The sequence below is a fragment of the Malaclemys terrapin genome, chromosome 24 (assembly GCF_027887155.1).
Source record: "Malaclemys terrapin pileata isolate rMalTer1 chromosome 24, rMalTer1.hap1, whole genome shotgun sequence".
Classification (NCBI taxonomy): Eukaryota; Metazoa; Chordata; order Testudines; family Emydidae; genus Malaclemys; species Malaclemys terrapin.
In genome coordinates, this window is record NC_071528.1 from 6,788,156 (window position 1) to 6,815,764 (window position 27,609).

General features: G+C 53.3%; 1 protein-coding gene across 1 annotated transcript in view; it reads right to left on the minus strand.

The window, feature by feature from the left end:
* Positions 1–7,781: 7,781 nt before the first annotated feature.
* MKNK2 (MAPK interacting serine/threonine kinase 2) overlaps positions 7,782–27,609 on the minus strand; it is a 28,597-nt gene continuing 8,769 nt past the window's right edge. The window contains exons 4-14 of the mRNA XM_054013737.1: positions 27,372–27,473; positions 26,893–26,990; positions 23,920–23,999; positions 23,133–23,206; positions 22,336–22,440; positions 21,783–21,838; positions 21,090–21,185; positions 15,880–16,074; positions 15,088–15,252; positions 13,909–13,952; positions 7,782–13,140 (exon numbers count right to left, since the gene is read on the minus strand). Coding sequence (XP_053869712.1) covers positions 12,882–13,140; positions 13,909–13,952; positions 15,088–15,252; positions 15,880–16,074; positions 21,090–21,185; positions 21,783–21,838; positions 22,336–22,440; positions 23,133–23,206; positions 23,920–23,999; positions 26,893–26,990; positions 27,372–27,473 — 1,274 coding nt within the window. The 3' untranslated portion in view covers positions 7,782–12,881. The remainder of the gene's footprint in view (positions 13,141–13,908; positions 13,953–15,087; positions 15,253–15,879; positions 16,075–21,089; positions 21,186–21,782; positions 21,839–22,335; positions 22,441–23,132; positions 23,207–23,919; positions 24,000–26,892; positions 26,991–27,371; positions 27,474–27,609) is intronic.

Below are 27,609 nucleotides of genomic sequence, written 5' to 3' on the forward strand. Positions count from 1 at the left end.
ATATTCTGATACCGAGCCCCCAAGCCAGAGCTAAACGAGACTAGCAGGTCTGACATTCCGTCCAAGCGACATGGTGACGCTTACCCATTTTCTGGTACGTGACATTTATGCCATAATGCAAAGCAGAGATAGGACAAGCTAGGCCTGCAAACTGCAGAACATCGGTCACTATCATTCTACTGCACTTTACCTTCTCCACATCCCCTCTTCTCCGTGATCACTCTTGAGTCAATGTTATCTGTAGCTCTTATATGGCCATTTGTCTCTCTCTCCGGCACTGAAGTGCAGCCACCTCTGGGGTGGAAACACAACAGCCATTCTCCGCCACCAACACCACAGGAAGGAATGCCAAAACCAGCATATCCAGTTCAATCAACCGGAGAAACAGTCACGGGATGTAAGTGAACAATAATGATAAACAGCCTTCCTAGCCTTTCCTGCCTCAGTGTTCAAAAGCACCTGCGGGTGTTAGACACCTCCCACCCTTTGACTGTCAATACGTGCCTAACTCCCTGTGGCACTTTTGAAAGCCCCGCCCCTTGTCGCTCATCTTGTTTAGACAGTAGGAGTGTTGGGGCAGGGCCTGGCTATATTTTCTCTGGGTGGGCTCCACAAAGGTCATTAGGTGCCTCTTGCGATCCACAAAACTCCTGGTCAGGTGCCGCCAAACCATAAAGGTACCTAAACGCACTTGGTGCCGAAGTTTTTTCCTCCGAGCAGGCGCACGGCAGGCGCCTGGCTCCTGCCTGAGCCCACGTACAATGTACACATCAGGAAAGACTGGGGTTCGGCCAGACTAAGTCACACGCAAGGCCTGATCCGGTAGGTGCCTACTGAGCGCACCTAAGATCAGGCCCCTCAGGTGAGTTCACACTTAACAACCGGGGGGAAGGGGCGTGCAATTTAGCCTAGTGATCAGGGTACTCACCCCGGGTGTGGCAGACCCCCACTTCAGTCCCCCTTCCTCCTGGAAGGGGAGATGGGATTTGAACAAGGCTCTACCACCTCTTAGAGGAGAGCCCCAACCTCTGGGCTGCAAGGTCATTCTAAGCAGCTCTCTGGCCCAATGACTATTCCCATCTTCCCTTGTTTAATTAAAGTGGAACAACTTCAAGAGGCGCGATTGAGGGAGCCCCGCAGCAGAATATCCCATATGGGTTAGAGCACCCACCTGAGAGGTGACAGAGTGCTGTTCAAATCCTCTCTCTTCCCTGGAGGAGGAGGGACTTGAGCCGAGGGTCTCCCCCACGCTGGGTGATTGATTACCCTAGCCACTAGGCTAAAGATTATAAGGGAGGGCCTATCCCCACGTTGCTTTGTTTCAGGTCCCACATGCCACTTAGGCAGCTGAATGCCTATCTTCCCCTGGTTCGTGGATTGCTAGCAGATAGACACCTATCGTTCCCCATGCATTGTGTAGGAGCCTAGGCGTCTAACTCAGGCGTTGTGGTCACAGTATTGTTGCTGAGATTTTCTAGGCCCCTAAAAGTTAGGTGCCTACGCTTAATAAACAAGAAGAATCTACAACTTAGAGCTGGAATATGGCCGTGGCTGTGGGGCAGGGAATGCTGTGGGATCTTTGATAACCACGAGTGGTCAAGACCTTGGTGTCACATCTCAACAGAAAGGCAGCACCTTCAGCGGCAAGAGCACCCCCAGTCCTCCTTTTGCTGGATCAGCAACCCCACTGGCTTGAGTACCCAGGTATTCCTTGGAGCTCTCCTGTCTAAGCACTCACCAAAATGGCCACACGTAGCTTGTGAGAGGCGATGAGCACGCAGACGGAATGGCCTCCCGTTCTAGAGAGCTACCTGTCTCCTCTCTGGCGTGTTAATTATTTCAACTTGGCCAAGCCTGACCTCCTCCTCCTCTCTGTTGGCACTCAGGATCTGCTGAAAGGCAACACACTGGGGTGGGATTCGGATCTCATGCACCTGATTAAGACTGAAGAGCGGGGAGCTGTGATACGTTCCGTTGTGTCACCCGAAGATCACCCAATCTAGCAAGTAACTGTACACCACGTGCCCTGCCACTGACCCGGGCTGCAGTTACATTCTCCAGTGCTACCATGATAAATAACCCTGCCGCTGCCGGTTATCTGCATTGTGCTAACTCACCCCAGCGTGGGAGGAGATCAGGTGCTACACAAGGCTGAGCTCTGCTCAATTCCTGCTGGGGAACAGTTTATTATGCAAATTGCTGTGCACTTATTTATAGCTCCCCCCTGTCGAGGGAGATTATTTTGAGGCGATGCTAAAGAAGTCGAACGGCTCGGGCTATTTTAATGGTGCATCGGGCTATTTTCAGACCTGTCCTCGTGCTTTGAACTGGCTTCCAAGTTCCGGGCAGTCGTGGAGGTGGGGGAAGGGGAAGCTTGGGGAAGAGAAAGAAAGAAAGAGAATTTCCCCAAGAGCTTGCAATTTAAGCTCTGTGGCCCTGCTGCCATTGGAGTCTTGACTTTAGCAAAGCTTTTGATACGGTCTCCCACAGTATTCTTGACGCCAAGTTAAAGAAGTATGGGCTGGATGAATGGACTATAAGGTGGATAGAAAGCTGGCTAGGTCGTCGGGCTCACAGGTAGTGATCAACGGCTCGATGTCTAGTTGGCAGCCAGTATCAAGCAGAGTGCCCCAGGGGTCGGTCCTGGGGCTGGTTTTGTCCAACATCTTTATTAATGATCTGGATGATGGTGTTAATTGCACCCTCAGCAAGTTCGCAGATGACACTAAGCTGGGGGAGAGGTAGATAAGATGGAGGGTAGGGACAGGGTCCAGAGTGACCTAGACAAATGGGAGGATTGGGCCAAAAGAAATCTGGTGAGGTTCAACAAGGACAAGTGCGAGTCCTGCACTTAGGACGGAAGAATCCCATGCACTGCTACAGGCCAGAAACCGACTGGCTAAGCAGCAGTTCTGCAGAAACTGGGGATTACAGTGGATGAGAAGCTGGATATGAGGCAGCAGTGTGCCCTTGTTGCCAAGAAGGCCAACGGAATATTGGGCTGTATTAGTAGGAGCATTGCCAGCAGAGCGAGGGAAGTGATTATTCCCCTCTATTCGGTGCTGGTGAGGCCACACTTGAAGTATTGCGTCCAGTTTTGGTCCCCCCCACTACAGAAGGGATGTGAACAAATTGTAGAGAGTCCAGCGGAGGGCAACAAAAATGATTAGGGGTCTGGGGCACATGACTTACGAGGAGAGGCTGAGGGAACTGGGCTTATTTAGTCTGCAGAAGAGAAGAGTGAGGGGGGATTTGATAGCAGCCTTCAACTACCTGAAGGGGGGTTCCAAAGAGGATGGAGCTCGGCTGTTCTCAGTGGTGGCAGATGACAGAACAAGGAGCAATGGTCTCAAGTTGCAGTGGGGGAGGTCTAGGTTGGATATTAGGAAACACTATTTCACTAGGAGGGTGGTGAAGCACTGGAATGGGTTACCTAGGGAGGTGGTGGAATCTCCATCCTTAGAGGTTTTTAAGCCCCGCTTTGACAAAGCCCTGGCTGGGATGATGTAGTTGGGGTTGGTCCTGCTTTGAGCAGGGGATTGGACTGGATGACCTCCTAAGGTCTCTTCCAACCCTAATATTCTATGAGTCAACAGCAAACCTCCCATTGACTTTAACGTGGCCGATATCTGGCTGAGATAAAGAATGTATGGTGTGGAGAGTCTGAAGAGGTTGTAGGGGAGGAGGTTAAGGGAGGAAGGATTTCTGGGAGTAGAGAATTTTAAGGAGTGATTTAAAGGATGAAACTCGGTGGGCAAGAATTGGAAGACCGTCCCAGTAGAGGACACCAGGCTGGAAGGCATGAAGCTGAAACATGGGAGCAGTCGAGTGGATCTGTAGGGAGAGTGGGTTAGAAGGACAGGGGCAAACGGTATGGTGTGTCCAAAGCAACTGGAGGAGAAAGGCAGCTGTGGCAGACGCATTTAGGACAAAATGGAGGGGGAAGAAATGCGAGAGGTGGGAAGAGAACCTGTCTCGAGCCATTAAAATGACCTTGATGGCTGATCTCCCTGGCCTGTGGCATCACTGAATGGTAAACGGGGAAGCACATGCTAACACGGCCGCTTCTCTCCGGTTATGCTCCTGAGTGGGTTAATTTGACTCAGCTGGTAAATTCAAACCTTGCAGGGAGAGGAGAAGAGGTGATTGGGCCATTTCAGGCCACATCCATGACACTCTTGCCAAGGTCATATACAGAGTTCAATTTTGAAAGGGGAAGAACGAGGCAGCCACACAAATCTTCGATGCCCATTGACTCGAACGGCAGCAGAGTTAGCCCAGCACTGCGTGCTTTCAAAAGCCCACGGCTTCTACTCCTTTCTCTAACACTAACTCATTCATGTCTCAGGCCGGTCACTAACCCTCTGCCCCTTTACTTCCCTGCCTGTAAAACAGGCTTCGGAGGAAGGTGCCCGATAGCCCCCCATGTCAGAACACAGTCGTAACTAGAATGGGCCTGGTTTTAAAAATAAAAAGCTGTTTTTTAAAAAAAAGTTTTGATCATAATGAAGATGTTGGGGGGAAATGTTCATTTCAGTAACCATTTTAAATTGACAGCACGGAAATTGAAAACCAAACGTTTTTTCACAGGAGATTTAAAATGCGCTTTTTTTTTTATAAAACAGTCCTGCAGAAAAACATTGGCACCCTTAAATAAGGTGACCAGATGTCCTGTTTTTATAGGGACAGGACCATTTTTTTCTTATACAGGTGCCTATTACCCCCTACCCTGTTTTTTCACAGTTGCTGTCTGGTCACCCTACCCTTAAACAATTATTTGTCATGGACCAGACCCCCATTGGGCTAGGCACTGCACAAATGCAGAACAAAAATACAGCCCCTGCCCCGAAGAGCTTCCAACCAAAGGCTTGGTCTGCTTTACAATCCTTCGTTGACACAAGTGAGGTCGACATACAGCTCAGCACGTCGCTCAGGTGCGTGCACGCTTAGTTGTTGGCACTAGCACCGCGCTTACCCACCAGGAGGGCTTGTGGCCATGTAAAGTGCAGTGCCCTTTGGAACATTTTTGCAATGTTTTGTGAGATAACTCCTCGCCCAGGGTTCTCCAGCCTGCAACTTTCTCCTCCCATAATGCCATCTGTATCCCATAATTTTCATGCCATTTAAAAAAAAAAAATCCCACAAACCAAGGCAGCGCTTTTTGGTCTCTGTCCTATCTGAAAAGCACAGCAGGTAGGAAGGTCCCAGCAAGGTTTTTCCATTTTTAACCACGGCCTAACCCCACACCTGCAAAAGGGAATTTTCTCCTTTTTTCTGACCACATCAAAACCAGCCACACATTAAAAATCTGCTGTGGAATTGGCGGAGTCATGCAGCGAGCCAGAGCGCCTGTCTGAACTTCGTCAGCTTCTGTGTGGGAAGACTTGGGTACAAGTTGCTCCACTGCTCTGTGCCTCAGTTTCCCCATCTGTGAACTGAGAATAGCTACCTCGGGGGCAAGGGAGGGAGGCAGGCACTCATACAGCACTACGGCAATATAAAGTGCTAGATACATGGTGGTATTCACACCCAGCTATCTCCCTTTCTGGTGGCCGGGGATAGAGCCCTGCAAATCTGGGGATCGGGGATCAGATGAAGATTCAAATTTTGTATCCGTGCAGGGCTGTAGTTGGGATGCTTGACAGTGTTGCCAGAAATGGCCAGCAGGGGACACTGTTTAGCAAGGAGAGGCATTTGCACATGCAATGAGGGATGTTTTGAGAGGGAGGCAAGGGACACCCCCCATTTCAGTCCCAAGGCCCCTCCATTCGACACATACTGGGGCCCCCTCTCACTTCCACTGCTGGAAATTGTCATCAGTAATAAAGCCTGGTTGAATAAAGGCTGCGATAGGCGTCATTTACGCCAAGGGAAGAATGCCCCGGCATCATAAGCTTCCTGCATGAAGGTGTGCCCGCCCCCCCCCCCCGTTGTAGGGCTCCAGAACACTGTTCTACCTTTGGCCCAGGCAGGTGAGGAAAGGTGCTGCACATGGGCCGAGCGTGCCGCCAGTACCACACTCCCAGTCCCTGCCAGCTCGGGGGCCAGCAAGATTGGCCATGTAAACTTGGATCATGGAATCACAGCAGTTGGAGACGGAGAAGACATGTTAGAACAGGGGCAGCCAACCTGAGCCCGAGAAGGAGCCAGAATTTACCAATGTTCATTGCCAAAGAGCCACAGTAATACGTCAGCAGCCCCCCCATCAGCTCCCCCTCCCCACGCTTCTCACCCACCCATCAGTGCCTCCCCCTCCCTCCCAATCAGCTGTTTCGTGGCATGCAAGAGGCTGGGGGGTGGGGGAGGAGCGAGGGCAGGGCAGGCTCAGGGGAGGGGGTGGGAAGGGGTGGAGTGGGGGCAGGGCCTGTGGCAGAGCCAGGGGCTGAGCAGTGAGCACCCCCCCCCCCGGCACATTGGAAAGTTGGCGCCTGTCGCTCCAGTCCCGGAGTCGGTGCCTAGACAAGGAGCCGCAGATTAACTTCCGAAGAGCCGCGTGTGGCGCCGGAACCACAGGTTGGCCACCCCCGGATTAGACCAGCCAATTATGCTCCCGGCCAAGGCAGGGCTGAGCCCCTAGAACACATTTTAGGCAGTTTAGACCCAAAAGCCCAAAGCGACAGGAGGTGACTGCCGGCCCAGTACAGGTGGCAGGGACGGTTTTGCTGAAACAGCCAGAAGTTTCCTGTGCTTAGTTTCATTCAATTGCTGACACCCCCCCCGCACCCACTGCAATAGTTCTCCCCCCTCCTTAGAGTTTAGCTTAAGCTGCAGCTTTTTCTCCTCTGAGCCATGCGAAGCGTATTTAGCGCTTTTAACCTTTCCCCCTTAAGTCAGTCCCTCCAGCCCCCCGACCCTCTCTGCTGCACTTCTCTCAACTCCCTCCCGCTCGTCAGCCTCGGACACCCAGCGCTAAGTGCAGCACTCCAGGCGCGGTCGCACCAGAGCCAAGCACACTGGTGCGGGGACGGGCCCTGCTCCCGCATGCGGAGTCGCACGGTGACATGGGGCACGCTCACCTCTTCAACAGGAGTAGAGCCAATGCGGCAGCCTGAAGCAACCAGCTGTAGGCCTAATCGATGCCATTTCACCTCACTCAACTCAACAGTCAGATTTTCAGGGCAGGCAGAAGCGCTACCAGCTGAGAGGGTCGACAGCCAACGCTGGACACTCCACGGCAGAGGGTATCAAGGCGAGCACCAGCACCCTGCCTCGAGCTCAGCTGCCAAATCAGTGCTGAAAAGGCCCTGCCCTGCAAGTGTAGGCAGTTTACAGCTTGACACCAGCACCTTTAGAGAGGGATCATTACCTTGCCGCTGCAAGCCAGGATCCTTTGGCATCTGCACTCTAAAAATCACCTCGCCCCACTGTCACGTTGCAAACCTGGGTCTAGCAGCCCCAATGTTTCTTTCAGCTCTTCCTGCCTCTCTGTCCCAGTCCTCGGCCGCTTTGCAGAGTGGTTTCCCTCGAGATGTATTAGCGACATTGTACTTTTCCACCTGTGATTCTATTCGCTCTGACCACTTGAGCTTGTTTGCTGCCCTCCTCCCCCATTTAGCATCACCTGCATATTTCACTAAAGGGTCATTCCCCCTTCCACATCACTGATGAGGATGCACAGAGGGACAAGACCTAACCCCAGAATCTCCTGCAGGACCATAGGTTTTAGTGCACCGGTAACGGTCCTGTCGTTCCACAACACGTACAGAACCCTGATCCGTGACTGGGGCTCCTAGACACTACTGCAAGACATACAAAAAAAAACCCTGCCAAGTATTCTCAGGTAGGTTTCAACGCATTTATTAAATTCTTACAAAACAGAATACAAAATTCTGGCATCAACAGTTGTTACAAAGGAAAACTTCGATTGAGCTGTATCAGTTCACCTGGTACATACAATAAAGTGCTTGTTTTTTTTTCATTTTTGTTTTTATTTTTAGTTTTTACTTTAGTTTTTATTTTTAAACCAGCCCCTGGCTCGAGGCATCCATTGTAGAAACCAACAGTGCGTTAAGGTGATTTTATGTCAAACCCAGCTTTGGCAGTCTTCATCAATTGTAAAGTGGAGAAAGCGTTTTCTCCTGTATTGATAAAAAAAAGTCAGATTCACAGTAAAAGTTTCTAACCAGTTCTAAATTGAGTTAATTGACTGAAGGAGGACCAAGGGGGAAATAAGCAAAAAAAATATATTTTTTTTAATTTCCTGCTAAAACTTGCAAGAAACTTTTTGAAAAGAAAAAAAAAAGTCTCCAAGACAGATGCTTTACGAGAGAAAAAGGCTTTTAAAAAAAAAATAAAGGAGGAAAACATGGGTTTAAAAAAAATAAAGGACTTTGGCAAGACAGGGTTAAAACTGGGCACAGAACCATTTAAGTGCTAGAGAGAAAGATTCTGAGCAAGCATTGTCTTTGGAAACAAAACCAAGGGAAAGTAACCAGTGGGGAGGTGGGATGCGGGCCCAATCCTGGGCACTAGCATTAGCGTCTCTTCTGTCTTAACACCTACAGACCAAGGGCCACATTTTTCAAAAGACCTGAGCACCCAACGTCTCCCACTTAGACGCCCTCAATGAAGCCCTCTGCTCCCACTGAATAATGGCAGCTACTTGGGGCCAAATACTATAAAGTCTCATCATGCAGGTGCCTAAATGAAGCTGAATTCTCAGCCCAAGTGTGCAAGGCATTTCACAATTCCCTCCAAACACACACTGCCTTGTGCACTTCCTCAGAGCAAGTGTGCTTCTTAAAGGCAACCGAGAAAGGAAAGGGTAACTGGGCTGCTTATCTGTTTCTTAAATGGCATGAAAGTTTCTTCCAAAGCGTTTCTCCTTCATTAGCAATCCGGGGTCTTGCCTACAGATTTTCCTGGAAGACTTTGGCTGATGGGAGAACTGCTAGCATTGCGCCAGATGCACCATGCCAGCAAAACAAAGGGAATCGTATTTGGACTGACTTTTAAACACCAAGTTAAAGCGGTGTGGATTTAAAACAAACTGCCGAGCAAGCCGTCAGAAAAGCTCCCCTGATAATCAATGGAATGAGGCTGTCACCTCTTTAAAGAGGTAAATTTTCAGAGGCACAGATAGGAGCCTAACGGCCCTAAAAGTGCCATCTGTGACTCTGAACATCTCCCCCAAGAGAAGAAAAAGCTCACAAAACATGTAAGGAGGCAGATCATCAGCAAGCGTAGACGGCCAGATCTGACCCCAGCTGAGGACTGAGATCTTCAGCCAGTCCTCTAGCAAAACCAGGCAACCCCAGGCCTACATCCCTGATTTTTCTGAGGCCAGAAGACCCCAGACCTCCTTTACCCATCAAAGCAGCAAAGAAAGGTCAACCCAGTTCCCTTGCCTTTGTAGGCTGCCTTTCAGCGGAGGAAAAAAAGTTTCATGGGTGGGAAACGGGGAAGTTTGCCAACAAAATCATGGAAAACCAAAACATTCCCCCCTGCAAATCCCTTCCCATGTTTGTTTTTTTTTAAAAAAGGCTGTAACCTGCAGCATTACAATAGCTTTCACAATACCAGCTCGAGGCATCGCATACTGTACATCATTCAAGTATTTCTTAATATAAGACAACAAGGAATTATCTACAACTGATAAAAACAAAATAAGCTATAAAAAAGTAACAATGTACAATCAAGATAATGGATTTTTTTTTTAAAGGAGGTCTCGAGAAGTATTGCAGCCTGTTTTTCGAGGTACAGTACCCCCTTGCTTCCAATACAGCGCTCCCCCATATTCTCCTTGCCACCCTGGAGTTCTGCGGTCAAGGGAAGCAAGTGCTGATCATCGTAAGCAAGAAAATGTATGGATTTGTTTCCCTTACAGATGAAGTGAAATTGCTTCTGCAGAACAGGGTAGGGAACAGTTATAGTTTACATTCCCCTGCCTTCGCAAAGCGTCATCGAGATCCAAACACCCAATGATCAGCAAACCCCTGATGCTATTCACAATTGCCTCCCTGAAATAAACAGAACATATATTGCATAGTATTGCTGTCAGCAGTCTTGGGGAGGGGGGGGGAGAACCCAGAACAGCCTCAGTCAGAGAAAGAATCAGGCTTACATCAAAATTCAGGGGAGGCTGGCTGGACTCCCAACTCAAAAGGTTCCGGAAACCTCCAGCTGTGCCTAGATGAGAAGTTTGAGGTGGCTTTTAAACGATAAAGCTTGATGCATCCAGTTAGAGAGAAAGGGAGACCAGTAATTTGCAGGAGGCACGTTTCCCTCCGTCTTGCCAGGCTCAGACAAACACGCCGGCCTTGTTTAAACGAGGGGCTTCAGGGGAGGCGGAATGAAGCCACCGAGTTCACCTCACTCCCAGTTTCACACCGGCACCGCCACACCGAGCTCAGTGGTGCTACTCTCCATCTGCACCACCGTCAAGGGCAGGCAAATCCGGCCTGACATTCCACAGGGAGATATGGGGTTTTCATTTGCAGAACATCTGGGCGTGCGCAAGCCCCAGCGTGCCCCCATCGAAGAGTCAGTGCTTCTGAAAGATCAGGCCCATAACACTAATTTTTTCAAGAGGAAATCAAGGAAAGGGAAGGCGCTACACGCCAGGCTGGATCAGGAAACTAGATAAGAGACATCAGAACAAATGGAAGCACGAGATACACCATGGGCAAGGAGGGTTGTTGAGGCTCACCTAGGACCCCTGCTACAGCACCACTGACAGACTCGTCCTGATTGGTCAGCCTCCGCTTGGGAAGGCTTGTGTCATAATTCAACTCAGAAAAAATCACTTCTACGGAACCTCTGGAAGGCGCATTCGAACCACACGCTCTCCTCCAATTCAGACCTCCCCGAGAGGCCCTGCTGACTGACCCTGCTCCCCTGCAAGCTTCTCAACTCAAAAACCCAACTTCCACAAGACCATGCCTCCCTCAAAGGAGAATATTAAAGCTCTTCCTCTTCTAGTCCACCTCTGCGTCGGCATGAAGACCCAGAAACCCGCCTCAGGTATACCTCCTGCCCATCCAATGCCAGAGATTGGATTTCCTGATCGCACCTCGAATAAGCATCTCCTCCCTCTTGAGGGGGAGCCTTGGGAAGGTCTGCATTTCAAAATAAATGAAATACACCATGGAACCCTTTAAGCGACACAGATCCCACGGAAACACTTCTTTTCACTTGCTTCTGCCTCCCAGCGACAGAGTTGCTTTCCAGGAGTCACCAAGTCAGCAAGACTGAAAACCATTTCGGATCCTCTCCCTGAATGGTCAGCTCGTTGCCCTAGGACAGAAAGCTCACTGAAAGCAAGAACGAGTTTTTCCTTTTTAAAAGCACCAGATTATTTCCGAGGCAGGGGATTCGCCAGCCACAGTCCGTAAGGACAAGAGCTTCGAGTCGATCCTGCTGTTTACTGGGAACCCAGCTGCTCGCGTGATTTCACAAAACTGGTAGCTAGTAACTGGGGCAGAGACCCCCTTCACACACACGCACGCGCTCACTCACCCTTCAGAAGAGGCTTGGATCCTGCTCCATGGCAAAGTCCCTACAGACTTTCATAGGCCAGGACCAGCCCTAACACGCAGAGTTAGGAAGTAACTCTGAATGTGAACGTTTCAAAAACCCGGGAACACTTGGGGAGATCCCACCAGTCCCCACCTCCGCTCCCCCATATCCAAGCTGTACCTGGCACATCATCTAACCCTAGGAAGCACCATGCCGGTACAGCTCAGTTCCGAGTCCGAAGGACAGAACCTAGGGGAACGAAGGAAGACACGTCTCAACGTCCTATTCAAGCAGGGTTTGCTTTAGCAAAGCACAACTAGGCTGTTTAAAGAAAAATAAAAACCCTAAAGTGGTTGAAATAGCTTATCTTGGAGCAGGGAGCTGAGTTTCAATCCAAACCAGGGAGATGAACTGCCCTCATGAGCACAGCTCTCCTCTCTTCTAGCCAGAAATCCATCTGCCAGCACCACATTCTCTCTCCAGGTGAGGTGCAGAACGCCCCCCACTTCCATAGACTTCAGCGGGAGCAGAGGGCACTAAGCTTCCAGGACCAGGGGCACCTGCGTTGACAATGACACCTCCTTCCGATGCCACAGAATCCCCCAACATCAAGCCCTGGCATTCAACAAAGATCTACTTCCCAAACAGAGCTTCAACCAAACTCTCCCTCACTCCTGTGGCATCCCACTGCATTTGGAGTCCCCATGGCAAGGGAAGCGTTGGGAGGGATGAGGGTTCAGGACTACCCTCTCCCTCCCCAACCCCTTTTTTCTGAGAGGTGCGATGCCTGCGCACGTTATCTTTTAAACACCTTAGCTTAGATTAGCCAATTCCAGCTCCGGAATGATTTTTTTTTTTTTTTTTTGTCTTCAGTTTGTGGTTTTTTTTTGTTTTTTAAAAAAGAGCTCCCCACGGCTGACTGATCTCAGCCCCAATTCAAAGAAAAACCTGCAGCTCGTTAGGAAAAATAAATGTTAAAATGCTACTTTTTGTTGTTAAAAAGACAACCGAGGGTCCTTTTTTTTGTTTTTTTGTTTTTTCACAGTATGAAATGAGCTGAAGTTGTAAAAGCGTCACTTGTACAAATAGTCCTTTGGTGTAGGGAAAAAAAAAATAAAATAAAAAATAAAAATAAAAAAAAGAGTCAAGAAAGTTCATACGTCGCCTGTTAAATGTCCTTAAATGTGCCCTGGGTGAAGGAACCTCACACTTGATTTAATACCTTTAAAAAAAAAAAAAAAAGTTTTTAAACAAACAAAACAAAGGAACTTACAAGATCAGTGAAACCTTGGAAACCAGCCAATAGGACAGAGTCCTGATCTTGTTGCTAGCTAACAACGGCATTTAAAAAAAAAAGGATGACGCCCGTATACAGCACATACATATGTACAGGGAGTGGGTGGGGGGCCACAGCAGGCAGGCGATCACGCGTGATCGCCCACCAGGACTAACGGAGCAACGAGGTGCTGGCTCACAGCCCCCGCCTTCGTCATGCTGCTCTTCTGCCTCCGTTTGGCCAGCCTGGATTCCGAAGGGGGCGACAGCTGCATGGAGCATGAGGTAGCTTTGATTATGATTGGTCGCATCTCCTCCTCCTCCTCGTCTTCATCGTGCTGCATCAGCTGACGGTTGACAGCGATGGCTTCAGCGGCGAAGGAGGTGAGTTCTTTGGCACTGCTGTTCCTGGAGGGGGAGACAGGCCAAGGTCAGCGAGCAGGGGCTGGACAGGTGGCATGAGACACCCACCCTCGGAGCAGCAGCTGCTCGAAGGAGGTCTCCCATTCCCATCATCGCTCTTTGAACCAAGGCAGAGATTCATGAGTGGGAAACACGAGCTTAATCAGTGTTCAAGGTGCACAGGCAACCACAGCAGTGACCCAGCATGCACCGGGCCCAGTGTTTGATCCCCAGGGAACCTATTCCAGGTCTGCCTCTTCAGCTGGCCTGAAGTTCTGAGTAGGTACCTGAACAGGATGGCTCAAAGACACCCCAATGTCTTGTTCTCCTGCAGCTGGTTAGGACTTAGGACTGCCTCATGGGAGAGCCTGCTTCAAGTTCTGGGTCTAGATGCCCCACCTCACCAGGCCAGCAGGGGCTACAAGTGCCAGGGAGGTGATGGGGCAATGGGGCAAGCGTCCCAGAAGAGGGAGTGGGGTCACCTGGTCCACACCAAGGCCCCTCTAGTCTCCCTTGGCTGACTGGACGGGAGCGTCAGCGCTCCTGGGAGGCGGGCAGAGGACTTTCAGCACCCCATGGTGCAGGCGTCACCAATGCACTCTGGCTTTGGATTGTCAGGTCTGCAAGATCTACTGGCTGATGAGCTCATCGTGTTACTATGGAGAGGGCTGCACTAACTACTGCAAAAGCTGCTGAGAGACACCTTCTCTCTCTGCAGCAGCCCCACCCCCCTGTGCATACACAGCCAGGGTGCAGGAGAAAGGACTTGCTCACCTCTGTAAGATGATGGGGGTTGGAAGTGTGTTGTCTGGAGCACACTGGAATAGAACAGAAGCAAGATTTAGAGTCGAGTGGCAAAGCTCATCTCTCAGGAGCAGATATGGGGCCTGCAGTCAACACCCATGAAACCACCTCCTAGTAGAAGTGGTGGGTGTCGAGTGGAAGGAGGCCCCAGTAGGTAGGGTGACCTTGGCTTGTGGGAAACCTGGACTCAATTACTGCTCTGCCAAAGACTTCCTATGTGACCTTGGACATGTCACTAGGAGCCTGAATACCACAGTGAATCCAGGCCTTAGCGGCTTGGTGCCTCAGTTTCCCATCTGTACAATGGGGATAATAGCACTGCCCTACCTCGCCGAAGAAATACATTAAAGATTATGAGGTGCTCCAATACGCCAGCACTCAGGGCCAGATAAGTACCCAAGACCAATAAATCCTACATCGATGGCTCTGTAAGACTCCAACTTCTTTCTTTAGGGACAGACAGTTGAGCGGTTAGAGCACAGGACTAGAGGTCAGGAGACCCAGGCTCTAGCGTGGTTCTGCCAGGAACCTTGGGCAAATCATATCTCATAGAGCTAGAAGGGACCTTGAAAGGTCATCGAGTCCAGCCCTGCCTTCACTAGCAGGACCAAGTACTGATTTTACCCCAGATTCCCAAGTGGCCCCCTCAAGGATTGAACTCACAACCCTGGGTCTAGCAGGCCAATGCTCAAACCACTGAGCTATTCCTCCCCCCAATTCCCTATGCCTCACTTTACCCTGCTGTGAAATGGGAATAAACCATCCATCTCTCTGGGTGGGGTGGAGCGGGGGAAATCATGAAGCTCAGCTGTTTGTCAAGTACTTTGAGAACTCCAGGTGGGAGGCTCAATAGAAGTGCTAAGAAGGATCATAATGCTGGTTTAAGGGAACTGCTCTCTCTGGAAGTTTGAGCCTCCAGATAAGTTAATTTTTAATGCCATTTTCCCTTCTCTCGGGTCACTCAGTCCAGGCCTGACCCACCGACTTTACATGGCCATAGCTTCCTAGCCGTGTTACACAGCTGTGCCAAGAACCCACACAATCAGTTCCAGAATCTTATGAAGTTAGACGTTAGAAGAGTGTCTTCCAAGATCTGCAGCTCAGGAGACAATGAGAAGGGGAATCAAACGTCCTTAGAGCAGAACTCACCCCCTGCACCCAAGGATGCTCGAGGACCTGGGCCGCGCTGAGCCGTTTCTTGGCATCTCTAACCAGCAGCTTGGAAATTAGATCTTTGGCTCCAAAAGAAATGTGGGCCCAGTCCTTATCAGGAAATTCATACTTCCCTTCCTGGATACTCTCAAAGAGCATGTTCTGGAAGAGAAGAGGCACCCAAGCAAAGTTTATTTTTAGAGAAGTAAAAGTGATCCTCCGTGCAATTTGATTAAACCTAGGAGGCAGCTCCTCCCAAGGCGAGTGGGAGGCTTGAAGCTAAGCAGAGAATCTCCAACCTTCATAGAATCTCAGGGTTGGAAGGGACCTCAGGAGGTCATCTACTCCAACCCCCTGCTCAAAGCAAGGCCAATCCCCAGACAGATTTTTGCCCCAGATCCCTAAATGGCCCCCTCAAGGGGGGAACTCACAACCCTGGGTTTAGCAGGCCAATGCTCAAACCACTGTGCTATCCCTCTCAACCCTACCAGCTGCATTCTGTGTGTGCAGGGAAAGCTGATGTCAGATGTCCAGCAAAGTCGCTGTACGTGACCAGCAACAATTAGTTGCCAGAGAGAGGGTTCTTTAACCAGAGGTCAAACCATTGCACTGAAAGCCACATGGGGCGACTTCAAGTGGCTATTTCAGCCGGGGGCTAACGTGCTGAAGGAGGTCGGCTGTGCAGTGTGTGGGGCTGTGCCAGACAGGATAATGGACCTACTACTGCTGCTAGCTAAGAGAGCTCCTTTCACACAAGGGCCAGGCTGCCAGGCAGAGGGGCTGGCTCACCTGACAGGCATGGCACGCCTCGCCGCGGTCCCAGCCGCAGTCGGTGCCACAGTGCCCCACGAAGGGCGGGTAGCCGCTCAGCATGATGTACAGGATGACGCCCAGGCTCCACAGGTCGCAACGCTTGTCATAGATGGAAGCCTCCTCGTTGAAGGCCTCCACCACCTCGGGAGCCATGTACTCGGCAGAGCCGCACTGCAGAGAGGGAGAGCAGGGCAGGGTTACTCAGAGCTGGGCCCCAGGCAATTGGACCTCCAGAATCCAGCACTGATCCGATGAGATGCCGTGGAGGGGAAGACTAGGTGTGACAGATGCCCCCCCAGACGCTACAGTTCATCGCAAATGCTCAGTCCCCTGCTACCATGAGACACCAGACCCAACCCTTACCCTGAAGGTTTGGCTCCAAATATTACAATCCACAACCAGCCAGGGCCCAAACGTGGAGCAGGATCTCTACAAAGCAGGCCGTGCCAGAGTGTAGAGCCTGGGTCTGATGGGCATCACCAAGTCATTCATGCCCCATCACAGAACCCCTAGAGTGCGATCGGCAGCATCTGCAGGTATGAACCAGCGGAATAGCAACCCCAGTAGGTTCGTCTGTCGATGGTGCAGCAACTCCCCTCGCTACAGCTAGCGCCAAACCCTGTGATCCGTGGGCAAGTTGCCTGAGCGCCAAATTCACCCAAATATAAACAGACTAAAATCCTAGATCTGAGCTGGCAATGAAGCAAGGCCCAAGCGGGCAGCGTTGCTCCAGCCAGAAGGGACCTGGGAAAGACAAAGGAACAGCCACGCCAGAGGCAAGGAGCAGAAGCAACAACCCGAGGCCACACCACCCTGTCCTCAACCGAGATGACGCAGCGAAGAGAGATTTGCTCGTAGTAGAGACAGATGGCCAAGGAAGGGCGGGCAGCACCAGCTCCCGGAGTCTGCAAACGTCTCTGCCACGCAATGGGATTCTACTCCACTTATAGCAGCGGGAGCCAGGTGGAAAAGCACAGCTGCTCTCAGGACTTGAATATCGCATCCCATCCCCTCTTGCCAGCTGCCATCTTCTTCCCCTGAACTGCCAGTCTCACTCTTTTTAAGGGCGAGTCTCTAGCGCCGATGCTTACAAAGAAAACCTCCAAAGAGGCGACTGGGTGGTAGCGGAACCAGCAACAGCACTGGGAAGTGCAGTGTGCCCCTGTCCACCCAAGCTCCACCAGCAGGGAGCGCTGGACCCACACTGTCGCAAGCTGGCTCAGGAAGCCCGGCCGAGTCTGCACCTCGCCTCAGGAGGGCAGGGCTTATTTTGTGAGCCAATGAGTTTAGAGAACCACTACACCCCCCAGGTCAGCCCCTGCCCGCCCCGCTCTCTGTATTCAGAGTGGGAGGAGGTAGAGGAGATGAGAAGTATTTTAATAACTGACGGGCTTCCAGGATTTTCTGCCCAGAGCTCTTGAGATCAGGCTCCCAGACATAACCCAGCAGTTCAAGCCAAGCTAACTAGGCACAACAGTCCCTCTGGGAAATTGTTCCCAAGCGTTGCTTTGGCAGGAGCTGATGACCACGAGCTGTAAGCAGATCCATTTTTCCTGGAAGGGCTGCACACAGCCAGCTCATGAACATCCCCCGAGGTCCCAACATGCCACTGAAGAGCAGCACGGAACTAGACACGACTCTGGGATCACCGGCTGAGCCAAAGGGAACGACGCACACAGTAAAGACACCCAGGTGTCCCCGCAGGAGACGGATCAGTTACATCCCTGGCTGTACTCTGGCTAATCACTGGAGAAAAGCAACTTTCTATAAGTCCCCCCCAGTATCTAAATATCTATCTTAATAATAAATACTTCGCTCTCATGTAGCACTTTTTGTGACCAGGCTGCAAAGTGCTTTAACAAAAGAGGTTAGCATCATAATCCCCATTTTACTAATGGGGGAAACTGAGGCACAGAGGGGTTAGAAGTGACATGCCCAAGGAGCAGGCCAGTGACAGAGCCAGAAATAGATCCCAAGATTCCTGAATCCCAGTCTAGTGCTCAGCCCATTAGACCACACGGCCTCTCCGCACATATGCCACTGTCCCGTCACTACAGTGTCCGAGATCCTCGCCTTCCTTGTAAATTTGCTAGCAGAGGGCCAGCTCTCTCAAGTCCCAACTCAGTGGCTCAACCTCAAGACGATCCTGCCTCCTCCACTCAAATCCATTTACATTTGGTACAATCTGGATGAAGTCATAGGATGGACCCAGAATGCTTGAGTTCCAACTCTACCCTTGACGGGCACTAGACTGATAGCACATGACCACCTAATATAGTGGTCCCCAAACTTTTTTGGTCATATTTCCCTCTCCCACCCCCCATCTGGTCTGCGCCCTCCAGGGGACCCACAGCCAGGAGCAGGGCTGGGTGGTGCTCCCTCCCCGCCCCCCTGAATGTTTCTCTGTGCCCCCCCAGGGGGGCATGCCCCACAGTTTGAGGACCACTGTTCTAATAGAAGTTACAGCTCATCTCGTCCGATCACACCACACCCAGCCCTTTCCTTCCACTCTGCAGGTTTCCCTCTGAACTCGGCACGTTAGTTTTATACAGGCTCCTTCCCTCTTTACTACAGTGAAGGGTCCCAGAGGGGGAAAAAGGTTCTGCTCCCACATTCTTCCTGGAAATGGGAGCAGCAGGGCTGGAACTGAATGCCTGGTGCCCCTTACGCAAGAACCGCACTGCAAGGATAGGAAAAGATCCCTCCCTATTGAATTCTCCACTGTCTTCCCGAAGCTGGTTTTGAACCTGTGCTTCCAGAAAAAGACAGCAAACCTGGTGCAGTGCCTTGGGCCATGCAGCCACCTTGATCCACTCTCCAGGACACCAGAGGTAATCAGGGAAATGCACCGTATGGGGGGTGGGGGAGGAAGAGGCTGCTGTTTGGAAAACAACACCCATCTCCTGTTACACCAACGGCCCCCCAGATGTGAACAACCGCCAAAAACTGGCTGAGCCACCCACCCACACACCCCCGCCCGCCCCGGGCTGATCCCCAGGGGAGAAAATAATGGACATCAGAATTCAAGGCACTGGAAGGTCCTGCATTTAGTGAGCTAGTGACGGGAACTGCAGGAGTTAAACAGCTGATGTAACCAGAGCCACAGATGTCTCCAAGGTCCCTTCCCCCTCCCAGGCGGGGCTTTCCAGCCCCAGCTCATGTGACCGATCAGCCCACACAGGCCTTGTGGGGGAGGGAAACAACCCCACAGCCATCAGATAATCGCTTATAATGAGAGGCAAGCAGCAGAACAGCTGAGTGGGGGGGAGGGGGGGAAAAACAACCTTCTGCAAGCTGAGAACCCAGGCAGGGTTGATGTCCACCCCAGGGGCTCAGAGCAGCTTCTCTCCCTCCCCCACCCCGCAACAGCATAGGAAACAGAAAGCAGAACTTTGTCACCAAGAAACCCCAGCCGGAGGTATAAGCCGCGCTGGGGGGTAAGGTGCAAAGCAGAGTGGCCCCGGAGATAAACACCCGGGCGGGGCTGGGCAGATAGGCTGGGAGTTCCCCTGGAGGGCGGGCGGGTTCAGCGTGTCTCGCCAGATTCCCACCCCCACCCAGCGTTCCCAGCGCTCCTAGGCTCAGGAGATGTTCCCGATGCCACCATTGCATCAGCCGCGGCGCTGCCCTCCTGAAGCACACGTGAACCCAAACTGACCTCGATGCCAGTAAACAAGGGCGTGGGGGCTCTGCCCGACCCCATGTGCCAGGCAGTCCTTGCCTCCCAGAACCAGGCAGCGTTTGCCCGGGTGAGCGAGAGCCCTGCTCCCCGCAGGGGTTCTGGAAACGCTGTGGGCTGCAGATGGGCTGAGCAGAGAGGGGACGGTTCGGAGGTGGGATTCTCTGGCCCAGCTCACACTAGATCAGAATAGTCCCTCCTAGGCAGCAGGGAGAAAAGGAAGTCTATGCACCACAGCCCCTACTTCCATGAAAAGCAGGCCAGGGAGTCCTCACGCCCCAGCCTTGAAAGTAGAAGGAGGCGCTGAAATCTAAAGCACTGGGCCCAACAACCTCCCATGCCCCCACCCCAGTGCAACCAACGCCGCACGTCAGAGACTTCCGTCCCCCTCCACCCCCATCCCGTTCCCGGCCACATCTCGCCTGACCCACTTCTGTAAGCTTCCGCCAGAGAACGGCAGATCCCGCCCCCCCAGCCCAAGCCACTCCGGCTCCTTCCCGGCAGCCAATAGGCCCAGCTGTTGCTAAGGCTCGATTTTACCTTCTCCTCGGCCCTGGCTTGGCAGTGCGCCACCCCCCTCCCCCGTTTGAAAGCAAGCCGGGCATGCTAAAAACGCATTATGTAACCCTTTCTCGAATTCACTCCCCTCGCCGAGAGGAATGACTAATGCACGAGCCTCTCAAGGACAGGCATTCAGGAGAGCAGCACCAGGCGCGCGGCAGACAGCCGGTTTTCTGATCGCCCCAACCCCATAGGGGGCAGAGACCCGTGTATGCAACACACACACACACACACACACACACACCCCGACTCTGCCCAGCACTTTACTCTCCTCAATCATCCACCCACAGCCTCTGGTTTCCTAACGCTCCCCCCTTTCCGCAGGGTACGTTTCTCAGCTCCCTTCGAAGGCCCTTTGCCTGGAGACACCCAACATCAGGCTCGTCTCCTTCAGGAATCCCCCATCACCCAGGGACGGCTGTTCTATCTCCCTCAGCCACAGCCTTCCCAGCATGCCTGGCTGTGCCTGCACATCTCAGGCTCCCCCACTGGATTACAACCCCCAGTTTCTATTCTGGGTGGAAAACCAGTTACAGGAATGCCCCTGGGCCGGTGCCAGGCGTGGTACAGGGTAGTTATGGGGGCCAGAGTTGCAAATGGAGCCTTGTTGAAAAGTCCAACAGCCACTAAAAACAACAGATTATGGACACTGGTGCCAGAGCAGAGGCAACTGCCGAAGTCCAGCTGGTGCTCCAAGCAGAGCAAAGAGCCAAGCGGGCAGCATCTGTAGATAGACGTCTAGCCCTGGTGGCCAGGACTCCTGCCACAAATGCACAATGCTGGTCATCTTCCCAGACATCTATAAGCAGCCTTAGACTCCCACAAGTCGGCTGGTAGCTAGCCAGTCGATGGTTCAAGACCTCTCTCTCCGTGACAGTCCCATCCTCCCCGCAAAAGCCAACGAAGTCACCCCCTCTCACATTAACGAGGGGGCAGAAATACTTACAGGTGTGAGCAGCTCAGGGGTGGAGATAGGGGAACAATCGCCATTTAATTTGATGCCACTTCCCAGGTCAAAGTCACAGATCTTCACAGGGGAAACCTAGGACAGGACAGAGAGAGCCAAAGACATCGATCACTTAATTGAACTGCGACGCGCCTGTGAAGTTCACCATGCAAGGCCAGAGGTGACCTGGAGATCCCCACACACACTAGACATGTCCATGGCCCACATGCATCACCCCAGCAATCTCCCCCCCTGGGAGTCACTTCTTAGCAAATGGAAATCTGGCCTTTGCCCTCCACCCATCTGCAATACAAAGGAGGTTATCAACAGCAAAACTGCCCAGTCAGCCAACCGGCCCCCAGCTCGGAGCGGACTTCCTTCTCTGGTTCGCCTGCTCCTGGGGGAGGGGGGGCAGGCCCCTTCTGAGAACCTGCATGCAAAGGGTTAACATCACAGCCTAGCTGCCCACTGACCCCTCCCCTACCTCGTGCTACCTCCTTCCCACCAGTGCCCTCCCCACACAAGCAGGGCCCAGGCTCCCCAAGAGCCCAGACCCACATCCCAGCAATAGGCTGACCCACCCGCTGGAGAGGAGCTCCCCTCCTCCAAGGCCACCCCAGCTCCTGCCAAGCCAGGGAGCAAAAGAGTGGAGCGTCTCTGGACGTGCTGCTAGCCAGGCCGCCTGCCACTCACCTGGTCGGGACTCTCACAGAGAATATTTTCTGGTTTTAAATCCCTGTGCGCTATACCTGTTAAAAACAAGAAACCCCAGAGTCAACAGGGGCTGCTGCTTTCCTGGGACGGTTCAGAGCCTGGCTCTTCCGCAGCCCAGGGCTTGCAGGGTGGGGGAAGACCCAGCAACTAGGGGGGCTGGCTCCCTCATTGGCAGGCCCGATCCACCCTGCTACGGGACGCTCTGGGAAGCCCAACGGCCAGAGAGGCGCTTGGGCCCAAGACACCCTGCGTGCTCTGGCAGGCCGGCGCGGCCAGGCACCACGTCTGTCTGGGGAAGGGAACACCTAGGAACCTGGGGAACGGGCTACGCAGAGTCCCCGCCCCGCTCCCTTAGCACCACCACACTGTCCTCCCAGAGAGTCTCTAGTGGCCGAGGGGTGGCGCTGGACAAACACTCAGGCCTTAGGCTCCTGGGCTCTCCCAGTGCAAGGAGGAATAAGAACCCACTCTTCCCCTCCACGCCCAGCCCATGCCTCCAGCCCCAGGGAAGTGCCCAGCCTTCGCGCCTCACCTTTGTTGTGCAGGAAGTTAAGGGCACTGGCAATGTCTTGCACCACCACACTGGCCTCCAGTTCGTTGAAGTGGCGCCTCCTGTGGATGTGGGTCAGGATGGAGCCTAGGGGAGGGAAGATGGCGGCTGTTAGCAGGGCCTCATCCGCGCGTTTCTCCCTCAGCACCCCCTCCCTCCCCCCCCCCCCCCCCCCACCACACACACAATGGCAGAGACGTGCTGCCCTGGCTCCAGAGAGCCTCCCCGCCAGAGCGTTCGGGAAGCTGGGACCAGGGATTCTGCAGGTCAAGAGCCAGCAGCGACAGTCTGGAGGGTATTGGGCACTGCTGAATGGTGATGGGCTATGACGGGACTCATCCTTGCCAAGCTGTGAGCTTCCCAGCTGGCGGAAGGGGTCTCCATCAGGCCCTGGGGGGGGGGGGGGAGAAGGAGCCTAGATCAGCGGTTCTCAACCAGGGGTCCGTATGGGGCCACGAGCAGGTTTCAGGGGGGCCACCAAGCAGGTCTAGTGTTAGACTTGCTGGGGCCCAGGGCAGAAAACTGAAGCCTCACAGTGTGGGGCTGAAGCCCAGGGCTCCCAGTCCTGCCATCTGAGGCTGAAGCCAAAGCCCGAGCAACTTTGTGGGGCCCCCCTGTGGCGTGGGGCCCCAGGCAATTGCCCTGCTCGCTACCCCCTAATGCCGGCCCTAAAGGTTGAGAGCCCCTGGCCTACATAACACAGCCCCCGCCCCGCCAGCCAGAGGTGAACAATGCCACGAAGTGGAAGGAGGCAGCAGAGGTCCTGCGTGGATATTTACCTCCTCGCATCTTCTCAAACACCAGGTAGAATCTATCTTCCTCTTCGAAGAACTCGATCAGCTCCAGGACGTTCCTGTAAGGAGAGCGGGGGTAGGGGCGGGGGTGGGGGGGGAAGAGATCAGATCAGATCAGCTCTGCCCTCCAGCCAGCCGCAGGGCCTTCCCAGAGTTGGCTCCTCCACGCCCCGAGCGCACATGGGCGTGCAGACGTGGGACAGGCGCCAAGGAGAACTGGGTTTCAGTTATTGGAACCAGAAGGCCCCTGGGCCCACAGCTGGTTTCCCAGCATTCCAGGGGATGTTTTTTCAGTGCCCCGCTTCACGACTTAGCTATACCACAGCCCTAATTGTTAGCAGATGCTTTCCTTGGCCAACACGCTGCTATCGAGAAAGAGCATCACTCAGGGAGCTGGTCTTACTATTCTGCCCAGGGAGACTAAACGCTCCACAAATGCAACAAACACCCTCTTCCCAAACCCTGCCCCCAGCCTACAAGAGGGAGGAGCCCTTCGGAGTCATCTCCAGCATTCAGCAGGTCACTGGTGGGTCAACCCAGCTAAAAAGAGATCTATATTCATTGCTCTGGAAGGGTTTTAACTCACATACCGGCCCGCCAAGGTAAGATGGCAGCAAGCACATCTTCCCACCTTTATTTACCCTGGATTGCAAAGAGACATGGGGTGGCAAATCTCAGCCGTATGCTCAAGTGATGCCCGCCCACCCAGCCAGCAAGAGAGATCCCAAGAATCAGAACAGCTCAGGCCTACCAGGGACCGTCCTGCCCGTACCTGTGTCCCTGGCACTGGTACAGCATCTCCACCTCCCTAAATACCCGGCTCCGGATGTGTCCAAGGCTCTTCTCAATTATCTGAAACAGAAATAGGGAGAGGAGTTTGGAGACTGACCATGGCCCCTTATGCTGCTCAAGGGGGGGGGGGAGGGGGAGTCTTGGACCCCCCAAAGTCCCAGGGAGCAGGAAGGGGATCTAGTAGGAATGATGCTGGAGCTCAGATCCCAAACTGGATTGCTACAGTGTCCTAGCTACACAAGCCAAAACACACCCCTAGAGCAGTTAAAAAGCCAAACGGCACCCTGTCCACACAATCCCAGAGCCCTGCCACTGGCAATCCTCAGCAGACCAGATTTCAGATCCGCCGTGGTCTCAGGGACCAAGCCAGGCAGCCTGGCTCCATTCAGAGATCCTGGAAGGGGTTAACCAGCTGCTTTCCTTCCCCCACCCCTCAGGGAGTGACAGCATTAGCCATGCCAGTTTTTCCTCCACGCCCTTCCCTCCGCAGGGGAGGAGCTGCTCTCATTCCAGGGGGACAGCCAAACAAAGGGTCACGTGTCTAATGCGCCAAGCAAAACAGAGGCCCACGCATACTTCAAAGGCCTGGCCCTGGGGTTTGGCTGCAGGGATAAGGGCCCCCTCCCCCTCCTCCCCAGGCTCTGTGGGGAGAGAGCTTGTACAAAGACAGCCAAATACACAAGATAAGCGGGGCCACAGGCTGGGATCAGCCACAGCAGAGTAAATCTGGAGTAAGCGCTGATTGCAGTGGAGTTGCTCTGGATTTACACCAGTAGAGCCGAGGTCAGAGTGCAGCCTCCTGCAAAGGCGGCTCAGGGCAGGGAGCTCTAAGAAGAGACCAAGGCAGCATACAGGGCAGAGTGCAGGGTTGGCAGTCAGGACTCCTAGGCTCTGTGCCTTCCTCTGCCACCAATTTGCTGCGTGACTTCAGGCAAGTCACTTCCCGCTCAGTGCCTCAGTTTCCCCATGGGTGACTACTTCCCAGACCCCCAGCACAGGGCCTGAGGCTCAAGTGTTTGTAAAGTGCTTTGAGATCCTCGTCCTGATGACTAAGGTACGGGGCAGTTCCATGCCATGCCGCTAGCTTTGGAATGGCCTCAGACTTCCCAGAAGGGCTTCTCCCCTTTGCTTTATTGCAGCAAAAAAACGTCAGTGTCTGAAATCGAGGGGCTGATTTCTGGTTCGATACACACGGCCCTTGTTGTTCTGCTGAGGCAGGAGGCGGTGCCAAGCTGCTGGAGAAGGGCAGCATTGTTCCCCTCCCGTGGGCAGCTTGGCCAGCGGCCCCCTATACAAGCAAAGACACTCCTCAGAGACTGCAGCCCTCAAACAGCCAACAGCTGCTCTCCTCCAAAGCCAACACACTTCCCTTTTTCAGAAAGTCATGACCCTGCAGGCCCCCCCCCAACCCCTCACAGCCCTCCCTCCACACAGGCACCCAGCCACGGCCTATCACTTCCGCATAGATGCCAGGCGACGCCTGATGCCAAGGAACCAATCGCTATTCAGTACAAAGGGGCACCGGCCGGCCCTTGTCCGGTCTGTGCAGCTGACGCAGCCAGCAAACAGGCTGGGTCTGTGGCAGCTTTGCACACCGCCAGACAGCGGCGCTCTTTCCGGGGAGCCCTGCAGAGAATCGCTGCGTTAATCTGAGCCCCGACAGAGCACTGCGCTTCGACAGGTTTAGTCTGGAGTCCCAACAGCCTGGCAGGCAATCACACAGGCAGCGGGGAAGGGGGCTCGCCAGGACCTGTTCTGCTTCCCGCCCGCTTGCCGGGAGGCGTCGAGACGCCCAACACACAAATGAGTCTAACCGTCCCACTAGCATAATCCTTTCCACTCATCTGTCCTCCCCAGGTGCTTTGGGAGCCCTAATTTACCCTCCCAGATTTCCCCCGCCCGGTAGGGATCAACCCCACCTCACAGAGGAGGAACCAGAAGCGAAGAGACCTGCCCAGAGCCAAGAGTAGAAGCCAGCTCTCATGACCCCTAGCCTGCACCTTAATTAGAAGGCCGCCTTCCCCCCACCCCTCCGGGGTTAGCAAGCTGAGCGATGTCACAAGGCAGTGAGCCCATCTCTGTTGGGGGGGGGGGGGGGGAGGATCTAGTCTTACACAGGCTCCTTGTTTAAGTTGGACCATATCTATGATCTTCAGCTGCATCTGTTCGCCACTGAGCCAGGACCGAGTAAAGATCTGACTGCGCTGCCCTCCCACACGCAGGGGCGAACCCTCAGCAGTTTACAGGGACTGGTCCTTGGTCCAGGGGATCTCCTACGCTCAGTGAGCCAGTCTTCTCAAGAGACTCCTTTCCCCAGAGATCTTCGGAGGATCCCTTTTTATCGAGCTTAGTCGCAGCTACTCCGATTTGCTCAGTCAAGCAGTTACTACAGAGCCGTCTCCCCTCCCCTGGGCACACAGCGCTGCCGCCCGCTCTGCAGGGTCCAGCGCCAACGCTGGCCCATTCAGGCCATTTGATAGGCACACGGCTGGCTCAGAGCCTTCTGTCTCTTGGGAGGCTAATGGCAGAAGCCCATCAAAACAGGCCAAGCAGAGCCAGCCCAATTGTGTTAAGCACCAAAGTCCAGTCTGTCTCAGTCTCTCACAGACGGCCCGAGGCAAGTTTGGGGTGGATGGACAGTTTAAAGCCTTAGCTACCTCCCACTGCCCTCTCCTCCTGCTTCTAGGATGAGGGGTGGGGCAAGTCTCCCAGCCTCATTATGACGTGTATCACAGTAGCATCAATAGGTCCCTACAGAGATCAGAGCTCCAACATGCTAAGCGCCTGCTCTCAAGAACACGCCATCTAGAGGGACAGGACAAATTATGGGTGGGAGTGGAAATCAAGGTCAAAGTAAGGAAGTTATCGCCGGAGCCAGGAACAGAACCCAGCTCTCTCCAGTGCCAGCCCGGTGCCCTACCCACTCAACCACGTGGCCTCTCAGAGCGCATACCTTCACAGCGTACTCCTTGTTGGTGATGAGGTTGATGCAGGACTGGACTCTAGCATGGGCACCTTCCCCGAGCACCTCCTCCTGCAGCTGGTAGACATCTGTGGGGAGCAGAATTGACCTCACTTCAGTACAGTTTGTTTTTTTGGTTTCTGGGGGTCGGGAGGTTTGCAGAAGTCAGCTCCAGCCCGGGCGCTCAGTGCAGAGCCCGAGATGTGCGGCTGCAACGCCAGACGGGGCTCAGTGTTCTTGCCGCACAGCCCAGCTGCGGCTTCAGTTCCCGGCTAGTGATCAAATGATACCGCGCTTTGCTCCTCAGGTGAGTCTGCATGGCTGAATCGGGTCTGATCTGGGGCAGGTGGGAAGTTCATTAAACTAAGTGCCTGCTTGAGCAGGAGGTTTCCAGGATTTCGAGGGCAAACGGCGCCCCCCTGAAAAGCCAGCAGGACCCACCCCGACCTGTGAATTCCTGCACCTCTCACCTTCAAACCTCCCAGAGAAGCTGTCCGTGGCTCTGCATCGTTTCTTCTTCTTGTTCCTTTTCTTGGTATCTGGGATATCGATGGGCTGACTTGAAGGCATGTCTGTCCCAAAGCAAAGCCATGCAGAAAGCATTAACACCACACCAGCGTCCATACAGCGCAACCCTCATCTCCTGTATATGCCCTCTGGATTCAGGTATGGATTAGCCACACAGGATCCGACGTAGCGTCCTTGATT